Genomic DNA, 12,988 nt, shown 5'->3' with positions numbered 1-12,988 from the left:
TGTCTGCTGCTCGTACCCAGGTTCTAGCGACGCTTGTTCCCCGGAGAACGTCATTAAAAAGTCACTTGACTGGCGTTCACTGACCTCTCACACACTCGCACGGTCCAGGCGGCGATGATCCACAAAGAGATGCTGAAGACCAGCAGCACCGTCCCAGGGCAGATCGTCATGAGGGTTTTCATTACAAAGCGCGTGTTAAAATGCACCTGCAACACATGTTGTCATTGGTTAGCCATTGGTTAGCCATTGGTTAGCCATTGGTTACCCATTGGTGAGTCATTGGTTAGCTATTGGCTAGTCATTGGTTAGCCATTGGTGAGTCATTGGTTAGCCATTGGCTAGTCATTGGTTAGCCATTGGTTAGCCATTGGTGAGTCATTGGTGAGTCATTGGTTGGCCATTGGTTGGTCATTGATTGGTCATTGGTTGGTTATTGGTTAGCCATTGGTTGGTCATTGGTTGGTTATTGGTTAGCCATTGGTTAGCCATTGGTTAGCCATTGGTTAGCCATTGGTTAGCCATTGGTTGGTTATTGGTTAGCCATTGGTTAGCCAATGGTTGGCCATTGGTTGGCCATTGGTTGGCAATTGGTTGGCCATTGGTTGGCCATTGGTTAGTCATTGGTTAGCCATTGGTTGGCCATTGGTTAGCCATTGGTTAGCCATTGGTTGGTCATTGGTTAGTCATTGGTTGGTCATTGGTTAGTCATTGGTTAGCCATTGGTTGGCCATTGGTTGGTCATTGGTTAGCCATTGATTAGTCATTGGTTGGCCATTGGTTGGCCATTGGTTGGCCATTGGTTAGCCATTGGTTAGCCATTGGTTGGCCATTGGTTGGTCATTGGTTGGTCATTGGTTGGTCATTGGTTGGTCATTGGTTAGTCATTGGTTGGCCATTGGTTAGCCATTGGTTAGTCATTGGTTAGTCATTGGTTGGCCATTGGTTGAGCATTGATTAGCCATTGGTTAGCCATTGTTTGGCCATTGGTTGGCCATTGGTTGGCCATTGGTTGGTCATTGGTTGGTCATTGGTTAGTCATTGGTTGGCCATTGGTTAGCCATTGGTTAGTCATTGGTTAGCCATTGGTTGACCATTGATTAGCCATTGGTTAGCCATTGTTTGGCCATTGGTTGGCCATTGGTTGGCAGTTCTTATGTTCAAATATATGAAGGAATTGAAATTCAGAGAGTCAAACACTTCCTGTCTCGTTGAAGTATGTTTGGACTTAACTCGACAGGCTGCTCCGACTCGCCTTTTAAAACGAGATCCATGAGGTTCAATTCCGTCGCTTTGTATCGTGTTGTGGACTGTAGATCTTCCGGAATCCGCGCCTATTCCTGCTGTTTTTCCTCAAATTTTTCCAAAGCGGTCTGTTTTAAATTATTATATTGACCCAGGCACGCCCATATAAGGACGTCACTGTGACGTCACCTCATCCTGAGTGTGACGTTGAGCCGGAAGGTGCTTGTCACTGCCGTCCTTCCATAGAGGGGAAAAGGCAGCAGTGTTTTTTGTGCTGAAAATGGCCGCCAAAATGGAGGATTATAAGTCCGATAGCTCACCAGGAGGTGAGCAGACTTTTACACCAAAGTACCAGAATGTGGCCTGGAGTATGATAGGGTTCATGTACTTCATGTACAGCGTACCGATACAGGCAAGTACATGTTTTTCAGTTAAGATATCATAAATATATGACGTTTTATACGCAAAGTAAGTTATTCTGGTCTTGTCCCCCCCCCCCCAGGAACATAACATGAGAAAGTCCACCTCAGCGTGCATCACTGCTTGTTTTTAACGCAGCTGCTTCCAAAAGCGCTGACCTTTGGAAGTGACTGACTGACTGGCTAGTTGTCGGATTTGTCTTATTGGATCCGATTCCCCCCCTCGGCCGAGTCCCGGATGACAAGTCGTCAAAACTCCCAGTGTCTTCCCTCCAAAACACACCACGATGACATCGTTAAAAAGCCGTCAATGAGCGCGAGGCTGCAGCCGGGCGACTCGCATGGCTCACTCTTTCCTCTCCACGGCCCATTTGAGCCGTATGGAATACTCCGGCTCCCATTTCAAGTCTCATCTCATTTTGCGGCGCGAAGGATTCGTAGTGGCTTAAGTGGAAATGTGAAGCAAGAACAAAGATCTCATTTGGAGCGGAGAGCTCTTGACCTCATGGTTTCTGGGCAGCAGGAAGCCATCAGCATCTGACCTTATTGAGTGCTCCTATACTCCTGGATGAGGCGTCGGTGAAGAGCTTGCTGTGCAGGAGCATGACTCTGGCGATGAGGTAGAGGCGCAGGAACATGGGCACGCTCAGCACCATGTCCAAGTCCGCCTCGGCCTGCGACGGCGCGTACGAGAAGGCCAACCGCGCCCGCCACTGGAACTTAAAGTCGCCGGGCACCGGGTGCACGGCGGACACCAGCAGCTCCAGAGCGATGAGCAGGACCCTCTCCATCGTCATGGCGATGCGCCAGTCGTCGGCGCCGTTGTCGATGACAAACAGCTGCGGGAAGAAGACGAGTGAGAAGAGACGAGTGAGACGAGGAGTCCACTTATGAGTACACATGATGGATGGGACCGCTTTTGGGGGGGGGGTGATGCTCCTTAATCATCGTCTATTCAGACTGGATGCGGGCTCATTAGCGCCTCTCTCGTGTCGTAGGGTCTCAAAGTCATGGCGGATGTTCGGCGAGCGATCCTAATCTCAGTACTCCCTGAAAGCCCGCGTCATGAGCGCGGAGGCTAATTGTTGTCCTCCTCCCTGGATGTTTTGTGTTGCTAATTGCCGTGTTAATCTTGATGTTGTTATGAGAGCTACAAGGAGAGGTTTCATTACGGGGAGCGCTGATGAGACGGAGGGAGGCGGAGGGAAGTGATGGATGATGGAATGGAACTACAGGAAATTCCGAACTCGACTCTATTCATTCCGGTGCTAGGCCAAGACCCCCCCCAGAATGCCCAAAATGATGGATACGCATGAAAAGTATATTTTTGACACATGATCCACTCCCCACTTTCAACACGATTTAATTAAAAAAATAACTCACGGCAAAACAGGAAGGTGGTATCTGGAATATTTGGGAACAGTAACACCAGGAATCATGAAACGTTCCTTTCCCCCTTTCACTCATCCATTATATATATTTCTATGCATTTGAAATAGTTTTAAACAAAAATGTGTCATTATTTCTTGTGGGGAAAAGTTGATTCGGTTAGTGTCCGTTTTGGTTAGAGTCAGACCTTCTGGAAGGAATTGGCAACGCTAACTGAGGTTACGCTGTAAAAGAAGAAGACGTTTTTGATACAGTGTTGGCTCGGAATAGGACATGTAGCAGAAATGGACTTCAGAAGGCAGATCATTATAAGCAGCTGGTGGCAAACCTCCTGAAGTCCTACAAATATACACTTTTTGCATTCCCATTGAACAGCGACAAGCACGAAAAATGATTCCACCAGGACTTTGGAGAAAAGATATCAAGGAAAGTGGAATCCATCCATACCGGAATGTGGTCAGGGATGACCCCCCCCCCCACTCTATTCATTCCAGTGCTAGGTCAAGACCCCCCCCAGAATGCCCAAAATGGATATGCACATGAAAATGTCTATTTTTGACACACAATCCACTTCCCACTTTCCTTGTGAGAAACATGATTGAATTTAAAATAACTCACGGCAAAACAGGAAGGTGGTATGTGGAAGATTTGGGAACAGTCACATCAGGAATCATGAAACGTTCCTTTCCCCCTTTCACTCATCCATTCTTTTTATATTCCTATGCATTTGAAATTGTTTTTAAAATAAAATGTGTTATTATTTCTTGTGGGGAAAAGTTGATTCGGTTAGTGTCCGTTTTGGTTACAGTCAGACCTTCTGGAAGGAATTAGCGACGCTAACTGAGGTTCCGCTGTAAAAGTCGAAGACGTCTTTGGACTGTGCCAGACAGTAGCCCACGTTAGAAGTCCAATAAAAGCCAACGCCGGCCGACGGTACATTCAGGGCCCGGATATCCCCGTGGAGTAAATAAACGCTTCATAAATCATCAAAAGCGGAAGAAGGCTAAAAAGGAACACCTCAGTATCGGGAATAAAAGCTGTAAATGAGCCAAGAGGCTGTGCCGCTTTGGGAAACAAGCCGCCATTCTCCATCACATGACGCATCTCCAGGGGGTTTGAGCCCACACAAACATCTCTTTAGGAAAACAAATGAACGCGCACGTCGGGAGAAGACGCCGGCGCTCGGCTCTGATGATGAGGGCCAAATCCCGCCACGACCACCCGCGGATGCACACGGTATATCCCGTCATCAATCCATGGCGGGCTCAGCAGGATGCATGTGTTCTCCTACGCCGACACACACGTGCACGTGGCGCTAACATGCGTGCACGTGACGCTAACACACGTACGCGCGCGTTTGGAGCCCTTGGAGGAAGCCATCAAGTGAGCCAGGGGTCAAACGCTGGTCCTTGCTTTCCACGAGCAAACTGTACGTGTGTGTGTGCGTGTGTGCAGACCCGGCCTCGTCATGGTGACTGTTGCCACGGCGACAACATCAAAGAGCAGCCAAGCTTAATTAGGATCCCCAGAGCGAGAGAGCAGCAGGAAGACGGCAGAAGAGAGCGAATCAAGAGAACCACGTTTAGAGAGCAGGCAAGAAGAAAGGGGGACGAGGATGCTGGAAAAGCCGTGGAGGTGGCGCTCATTGTTTACCTGCATGTGCCCCTTTCCGGGGGGGGGCCCGGATCGCGGAAAACGACGCATTGAGAAGTGGGAAATTTGGACATGTTGACATTTCTGTCAGCAGCGGGCACCACTCCAACAAATACGCAATGATTTGTGGGAGAGGACGCAACTCACCGTGGGGGACAAATATGACAATTTAATGGTCATCAGCATAGGTGTCCAACTCAAGGCCTAGGGGCCTAATGTCTACCTATAACGCGGCGTTGACAATCACTACTCTAGATTACACAGCTATTTCCAAAACACAGTATTGGCTTAGAATAGGACATGTAGCAGAAATGGACTTCAGAAGGCAGATCATTATAAGCAGCTGGTGGCAAACCTCCTGAAGTCCTACAAATATACACTTTTTACATTCCCATTGAACAGCGACGAGAACGGAAAACGATTCCAACCAGGACATTGGAGAAAAGATAAAGGAAAGTGGAATCCATCCATACCGGAATGTGGTCAGGGATGACCCCCCCCCCATTCATTCCAATGCTAGACCAAACCCCCCCCAGAAAGCCCAAAATGATGGATACGCACATGAAAATGTATATTTTTGACATACGATCCACTCACCACTTTCCTTGTGAGAAACACGATTGAATTCAAGAAATAACTCACGGCAAAACAGGAAGGTGGTATCTGGAAGATTTGGGAACAGTCACATCAGGAATCATGAAACGTTCCTTTCCCCTTTCACTCATCCATTATATGGATTTCTATGCATTTGAAATTGTTTTAAAAATAAAATTATTTCTTGTGGGGAAAAGTTGATTTGGTTAATGTCCGTTTTGGTTAGAGTCAGACCTTCTGGAAGGAATTAGCGACGCTAACTGAGGTTCCACTGTAAAAGACGAAGACGTTTTTTGATACAGTATTGGCTCGGACTAGGACATGTAGCAGAAATGGACTTCAGAAGGCAGATCATTATAAGCAGTTGGTGGCAAACCTCCTGAAGTCCTACAAATATACACTTTTTGCATTCCCATTGAACAGCGACGAGAACGGAAAACGATTCCAACCAGGACATTGGAGAAAAGATAAAGGAAAGTGGAATCCATCCATACCGGAATGTGGTCAGGGATGACCCCCCCGCCCCCTCCCCCCTTGCTGAGTATAAGCGACAAGCCAGAAAAACATCATTCAGATACTGAATAAAAGGAACGGATTGGATTGAGGTTTTGGAATTTTAAGGGACCCTTAAAATACGACACGTCCCTTCCAGCGAGATAATGCCAAACACGGAGCGTTGGGGGTCTGTTGAAGCCCCCAAATGGGAAGACGGGGATATATTGGTCCTGATCCCAACGTTAAGAATAACGCATGAGCCATGATGATGATGTATGTGGAACCTTAATTGAACGGCTTTTATCCATTTATCTCCCCCCCCCCCACTTGACACCGCCTCGCAGGGAAAAAAAACGAGGTGATCCAGATTTTGCCACAAGGAAATGAGCACCCCCCCCACACCCCCAATCACCTCCCCACCTCCAACCTTCCGGTCCTGTCCTTCCTCCCCTCCCGCTACTGCTGCTGTCGGTCTTTTCCTGGCTAAACCGCCACGAGGAAGGGATAAATAATTAAATTCCATTAGGAAAGTAATCTGTCAATGGCGAGTGACTGAGTGCCACTGTTGGCCTTCCATGACTGAAACGGGAAGGGAGGGTGCTTTTGGACGTACGCATGTCCGAATGCACATACGCCGCATCAGGCAGGACGTCTCGGGCGTCAGCCTCAAAGGGGAAAATGAGCAAAATCTGCATCTTTTGTTGCTGTTTTTACTTTAACACAATGTGGCAGAGCGGCGCAGGGGGCAGGGCGCAGGGGGCAGGGCGCAGGGGGCGGGCCCTACGAGGAAATGAAATGAAGAGCAACCCGGACAGAAGGAGGGCAGCGCAAAAACAAAGCTAAAAAAAAACGTGTAAAAGCGTCACATGGATGATAAGGTCTCTGTTTGCAACGACCGTCCACCTTTTCCGCCAACCTTCATCCGTCTCCGCCTGAACGCCATCCAGGCGGTGTAGCCAGTGGCGCTGGCTAATCAGGTTAAATCCCCCCGTGCACATGTGTCTCATCACGGAACCAGATGCAAAGCTGGACCGTATCTGTCAGGCTGCACGCACGGGGATGCGAACTTTACACAAACACCCAGATGGTCTCGACAAGTCGACAAGAAGATGCACGCAAATTAGCCGCAGGATGGTGTTTCCCAAAGGAGGGGGGGAAAAAACACGATGGAGTAACACTAACACGACGAGCCAACAACTCGTTGATGCACACACAGGGGAATGTCTGCGTCCTGCAGCATGGAATCATGGAATTCCCAATCAGGAGCAAAGAATACCGCTGGAGCGGGACCCACAAAGTACTATAGAAGGACAACATAAGTCGGTTCAGCTTTCCCTGCAACTATTCCAGCCAAATTTCCTTGAATTTCCAAAATGGTCCGTATTCATTGATTCCACCCACACGCCCACTCCGCTGTGATTGGTTCCACTCAACTTGTACGGCTAACAGCTCAATGACTTCCTTATATGGGCGTCTCGCTGTGACATCACAGTGAGCAGGTGTTGGATAAAACTCTGTGAAACTGAGCGTTCCGAGCCGTCCCAAACTTCTTCCAGGGCTAACTTTCTAGCGCGCTAACCTCACGATCTGAAACTTGGTTTAACCCGATAATACGGAATTCTAACATCAGTCACGGGTCATAATATAAAAAATGTATTAACCGTAAACTAATGTGTTAATTGGAATTGTAGAGTGGAACGCATTTAGGTCAACATTCCTTGGATCGGCTGACTTATGTCGACAAAACCGGAACCCCTTATGTTGACTGTCAGTGGTTTTCCTTCATTTGTGCACCATTTTAATTGAAATGGCAGAGAGGGTAACCAGAGAGGCTAGACCCCGGAAGACCTAGGACTGAAACCAAGGGCTATGTGCTAACCAAGGGCTAGTAGGTAGCGTGGTGGCCAGTCTGGACCTGAAGGATTATTTTGTTGGTTTTGAAGTAGTGACTTTTTCAGGCCGTGGTACGCCTTGAAACGGGCCTACGCCAAGATAAGGGTCTAGAATATTTGTTGAAAACAATAGAACGTAGACGTGTTAACTCCGCCTGCTTGACGCCGCCCACATCGGGGTTCAAAAACAGGACCTTGGGAATGGGAGAAGAGAGCACTGACCGTTAGGCCACAAGCATGGACTGTCAACCCAACGTTCAGCGCGACCCTTAAGGCCTGGCATCCGTTACACGATGTCGGTGCAAGCGTTCCCTTTTACGGTAGACAGGGACCGCATGAGATGGTCGACACAAACCGAATGTATCGAAACAGGAATGCAGATCGGGGCCTTCTGAGGAACTGAGGAACACCGCCATTGACCGATGAATGGATTCCGTGTTTTCTCAGGACTTGTGCACAGCTCCCAGAAACACCTCACGGTTGGCGGTTCACAGCCGAGAGAGGTGACAAAAGACTGTTCACAGTTTTGCTACGTGCCGCCACAAAGAAAGGTCTAAAAACAGCAAGCAGGTGTAAAGATGATACCAACAATGGCGTCTTCACACGGGAAATTCCCTTCATTCAATGCAAATACGCGGCGTTCCTTCGCATAATACATACATGCTTCCTCTAAGAAATGCTCATCCAGATATGGAATACCACCAGGATGACCCTGGCTGAAAGACGGATGTATTCTGTCTTTGCCGTCTGCTTTGTCTTTGAGTGCCAGGCTGGTGTCTGCTTGATCAATGGAGCGCTTGTGAAATCCGGCAAAAGTAACTGAATCAACGCAGTTCGCTAATGCTGGAAGCGCACTAATGGACTCGGGAGAGTTTGGACTCTCGCCTCCAAAAGACACGCAGCGGCCAACCTCCTGTTTCGATTTCATTCCAACACAAGTTCTATTTGTTAAGTCCGCATTTCCTGACTTGCCCTTCAAGTGCATCCATCCATTATCTGGACCTTTTGACGCCGACATGCTGAAACTCAGTAGAAATTGTGTGCGAAGTCTGAAATGCTGAATAAATGTTGAAATATCCTAGAAATGTGTTGAAATATGTTCACCAACGGGGGGAGGGGGGGGCAATCAGCAACCATCAGGTTGGACAAGAAAGGAAATGGCAAAAATGGAGAGAAAAAGTAGGAATTTTACAGCAATAATATTGAAATATTATGAGCTCATTTTATGAGGTCAAGGTAATAATATTATGAGGAAAAAGCTAATTTTATTAGTTTGAATATTATGACAAACAAAACAGCAAATAAAGTTCTACATTTTGGAATATTTGGCCATGGAAAAAGTTATAATATTACGAGAATAAAGAAAACTATTATGGGAATAAAGTCAATTATGAGAAGAAAATTTACAAGAAAGAAGCTGAAGAATTTGGGGAAAAAAACTAAAAATAAATAAAAATAAATTCTAAATATTAAAACAAAAACCTTTTATGCTAACCAAAAAAAAAGTTTACATTTTACAAAAATAAACTTGTAATATTATGAGGAAAAATAGTAAAATTTTAGGAGCATAGTGTTAAAATATTAAAGAATAAATATATTTAAAAAATTGCACTATTACAAAAAATAACATGTTTTAAAGATGACTTTAAGAATGGGGGGGGTGATACTCATACAATAAATTCCGAGTATAAATTCTAGCGTATAGAGAAAAAAAAACAGATTTGTCACATCGTATTCAGGTATGTCTTTTGAATGTTAAGTTGCTGTATGATGAGTTAAGTGTTCTTTGTAAAATGACAGTGGAGAGTGGGCATAGTCAGACTGTTGTATTGTTATACATATAGATTAGCATCTAATCCTTCTTTTGGTACATTCCGTGTTTATTTACCGCAAGAATGCGACATTCCGTTTGTCTTAAAAAATGAGTCAAAACGCTCCAAAAGGTCCAGCGATGAAAGGGATGTCATTAGAAAAATGGCTAAGATTGAACGAGTTAAAGTCGAAAAAATGTGGCCCACCTTAAAGTGGCCGAAATAAACAGAACAACTCGGAATAATCCCAATTCGGGAAGGTTGTACTACCGCAGGGTGGCATTATAAAGCGATGACAGAGTCTGCCATTTTCCCCTAATGAATACACTTTTATGCAAATGCAAATGCGCTTTCAGCATTTGTGTTGATGCACCAAACCCAATCTTTCCATCTTCTGCGCTCGCCTGAGTGCCTTTCAAGCCTCCCAAGTGTTTTTTTGTTCCCGGTTTGGATACTTTGACTGGAACTTTGCTGCATTACAAAAGACGAAAACAAACAAACGTGTCACTGAGGCTCGCTAAGCTGCAAAATTCTCCCTCCAAAATGAAACATTTCTCACGTCAGCTCGCCGCCTTCCTTCTCGTCTCTCCACTTTTCACTGTAATGTCAAGCAAGACGCGCACACACTCGTCCGTCCGCCCGCCGCCGCCGCTAGTTCCCGTGTGATTTATTCAAAGAAAAATCCTCCACAGCAAAGCAATCTGTGAAAACTTCAATTCTCTCCCTCGACGAGACTGAGTAGAGATTTGCAGTCTTGGCTGATTACTGATGAATGCCACTGTAGTGAGGAGCGATTGCTTCTGCCTTGTTTCATGCCGAGCACGCCCGGGTCCACAGATTAGGAGAGACGGAGTCCAAAAGACGAGAAGAGACAGATGAGTTTTGGCAGGGAGGGCGTGTGAGCCTGCCTGAAGATGAAAGGCTAAAAGTTGCACCAGGGCTTTTAGGAGGGGGTGTTGGAGGGTGAAGGGTGAATAGGTGAGATGTTCAATGCCGGGATGGAAAGCACCGGAGAGAGCCCAGATTGAATTGTAGGGCCGGAGGAGGAGAAGAGAGACAGATGTAATCTGATAAAGACAGATGGAGGGTGAAAAGAAGGGGAAAAAAGAGGAATGAAGGTGCGAGTGGAATCCTATAACATCATTGGAGTGACGCTGTGTGTGTGTGTGTGCGTGTGTGTGTGTGTGTGTGTGGGAATGCAATATCCTGTTACACCCCGGCTTGAAGTCTTCAGCAGAGTGTGTCATAATGTGAGATGGCCGTCATTATTCAGCATTGCTTTTCATTTTGCACTCTTTTGTATGCCACTGGGAGTGCAAATAATAATAATAATAATAATAAAAGTACTCGCAATGTTGATCAAGTATGCATGCAAACACATTTGATGCCAGCCAACTCGTTACCACATACGGTACATACGTATGCTGAAACACCCATTGTCGGGAAGTACTCAGTGAAATAAATATAGATACTCATTTTAAGTACTGAAAAATATGACAACTTTTTGATTTAAATAATGATTTAAAATTTTAAATAAATATTTAAAATAATATTTTTAAATTTAAAATAATAATTTTAAATTTAAAATAAAAAAAATTAAAATAATATTTTGGGATGTTTTTTGACGCAACAAAATATTATTGTCAACATTTTTTTTTACAATAATATCATTATTTTATAGTTAGCATAAAAAATTTGTACTGTGTTTTTAACATTATTAGAGCTCTCCAGACTATAGCACCCCTATAGTCACCTTGACACTGATATTTCTCCATACAGTGGACATTTAAGACATAAATAAGACGTGTGGGCTGCACGGCGGTCGAGCGGTTAGCGCACAGACCTCACAGCGAGGGGACCCGAGTTCAATTCCCCCCTTGGCTATCTCTATGTAGAGTTTGCATGTTCTCCACGTGCATGCGTGGGTTTTCTCCGGGTACTCCGGCACATTCCAAAAACATGCTAGGTTAATTGCTGATTGGTATGAATGTGAGTGTGAATGGTTGTTTGTCTATACGTGCCCTGTGATTGGCTGGCCACCAAAGACAGCTGGGATAGGCTCCAGCACATCCTTCATATGATATTTTTACACCCTCATGTGTCGCTTAACAATGAAGCTTTCATACCGGTCATGTGACCAGGTCCAACTGCTCCCAATGGCGGCGGCGCGTGGAGCAGCCGCCATGTTAGCATCAAAGGCAAAGACTCGACAGGAGAAAACGCAACGTTATCTCTCAACCTCGCCGCAGCTTCTTCAACGTCTCCTCACACGAGCGTGGGCGGATGCCACGTCTAAGTTCTTTTATTTCATCAATGAATCCTCCACCTGGCACGGAGACTTCTCACCAGGCAGCCAGCCACGCCGCTGCCGGACCGGTGATGATGGACATTGACAGGCGATGATGCAACCGAAGCCAAGTCACAGCATTAAACCGGTATGGTGCGGTTTAGCTGATGGGAGTCAAAAGGCTCCCTTAAATAGTCAACGGTTGCAACGAACTTGGGCCAAATGAGCAAGCCACCATTGTATGTGTCCATCACGACATCAGATATGATGAAGCACGAAGGCACATGCCTTCATGCTTCGATTGATTTGTCTCTGCCGGAGGTGCTGGCGAGTGTGTGACACGTTGTTTTGGGACCACGGCGTACTCGACATGCGATGCGTATGGACTCCGCTAAGACTCCCATTAAGGACATTAATCGATGTAGCCGACTCACACCTGGGTCCCCTTCCAACGGGAGCCGGAGGGATGGAAGTATAATGCGGGGACAGACCTTTAAAGCCCGGAACAGCTGGACCGCCATTACTCTGGAACTACCCCCACGACAGCTAAAAGATGCTAACACGTGTTCACGTTCAGGGCAACTAAATGAAGCAGAAAAGACCAAAACGATAGCTTGACACGTTACCTGCACCTCCCGTGCGTGGTAGGCGATGATGAGGCCCAGCAGGATGACCGTGGACAGGCTGATCAGACACTTCAGGGCCAGAGAGTACATGGAGCTCTGCGGGGGGGGGGGAGAAACACAATTCAAAAGGGAAAAGACACACATATAATACCAGCAGGAAATACAGTCATTCTGCTGTGCTCGAAGGCACAAAGGTGGCCGGCATTTACCAAAGCCACTTTCAAAGTATTCCACCATCAATGTGTGGCTCTGCCGTGGATCTTTACATCCTCCGGCGTTCGCTTTCACAAGGCTTGTGATCAATACGGCGGGGATCTTTCAATCAATACGACTCATAGCACTTTAGGGGCTTCCTTCACCCCACCCGCACACACACACACACACACACACACACACACACACACACACTGGACACAGCTTAGTTCAAGAGGAAAAATGTGATGACAACCATAGAACCAGAAATGGATGCAGCTGTACCTGACTTACCTGGTCCAGCGACTAAAAAGTGGTCGATTAATGTCGCTGAATTAACTTTCTAATTAAATTCAACTATTGTAATTTTAATTTTGTTCGTAATTTT

General features: G+C 46.2%; 1 protein-coding gene across 2 annotated transcripts in view; it reads right to left on the bottom strand.

Annotated features, from left to right (window-relative positions):
• Nucleotides 1-12,988, bottom strand: part of kcnn3 (potassium intermediate/small conductance calcium-activated channel, subfamily N, member 3) — a 58,388-nt gene that overhangs the window by 27,232 nt on the left and 18,168 nt on the right. For both annotated transcript variants that reach the window (XM_058084836.2, XM_058084838.2), the window contains 3 exons: nt 12,409-12,504; nt 2,204-2,500; nt 85-206 (listed from right to left, as the gene is read on the bottom strand). In XM_058084836.2, the coding sequence (XP_057940819.2) occupies nt 85-206; nt 2,204-2,500; nt 12,409-12,504 (515 nt within the window). The remainder of the gene's footprint in view (nt 1-84; nt 207-2,203; nt 2,501-12,408; nt 12,505-12,988) is intronic.

This window comes from Doryrhamphus excisus, linkage group LG17 (genome assembly GCF_037039965.1).
Source record: "Doryrhamphus excisus strain RoL-2023G ecotype Guam linkage group LG17, RoL_Dexc_Guam_v1.1, whole genome shotgun sequence".
NCBI classification, from domain to species: domain Eukaryota; kingdom Metazoa; phylum Chordata; class Actinopteri; order Syngnathiformes; family Syngnathidae; genus Doryrhamphus; species Doryrhamphus excisus.
This window is presented reverse-complemented; position numbering and strand designations above follow the sequence as displayed.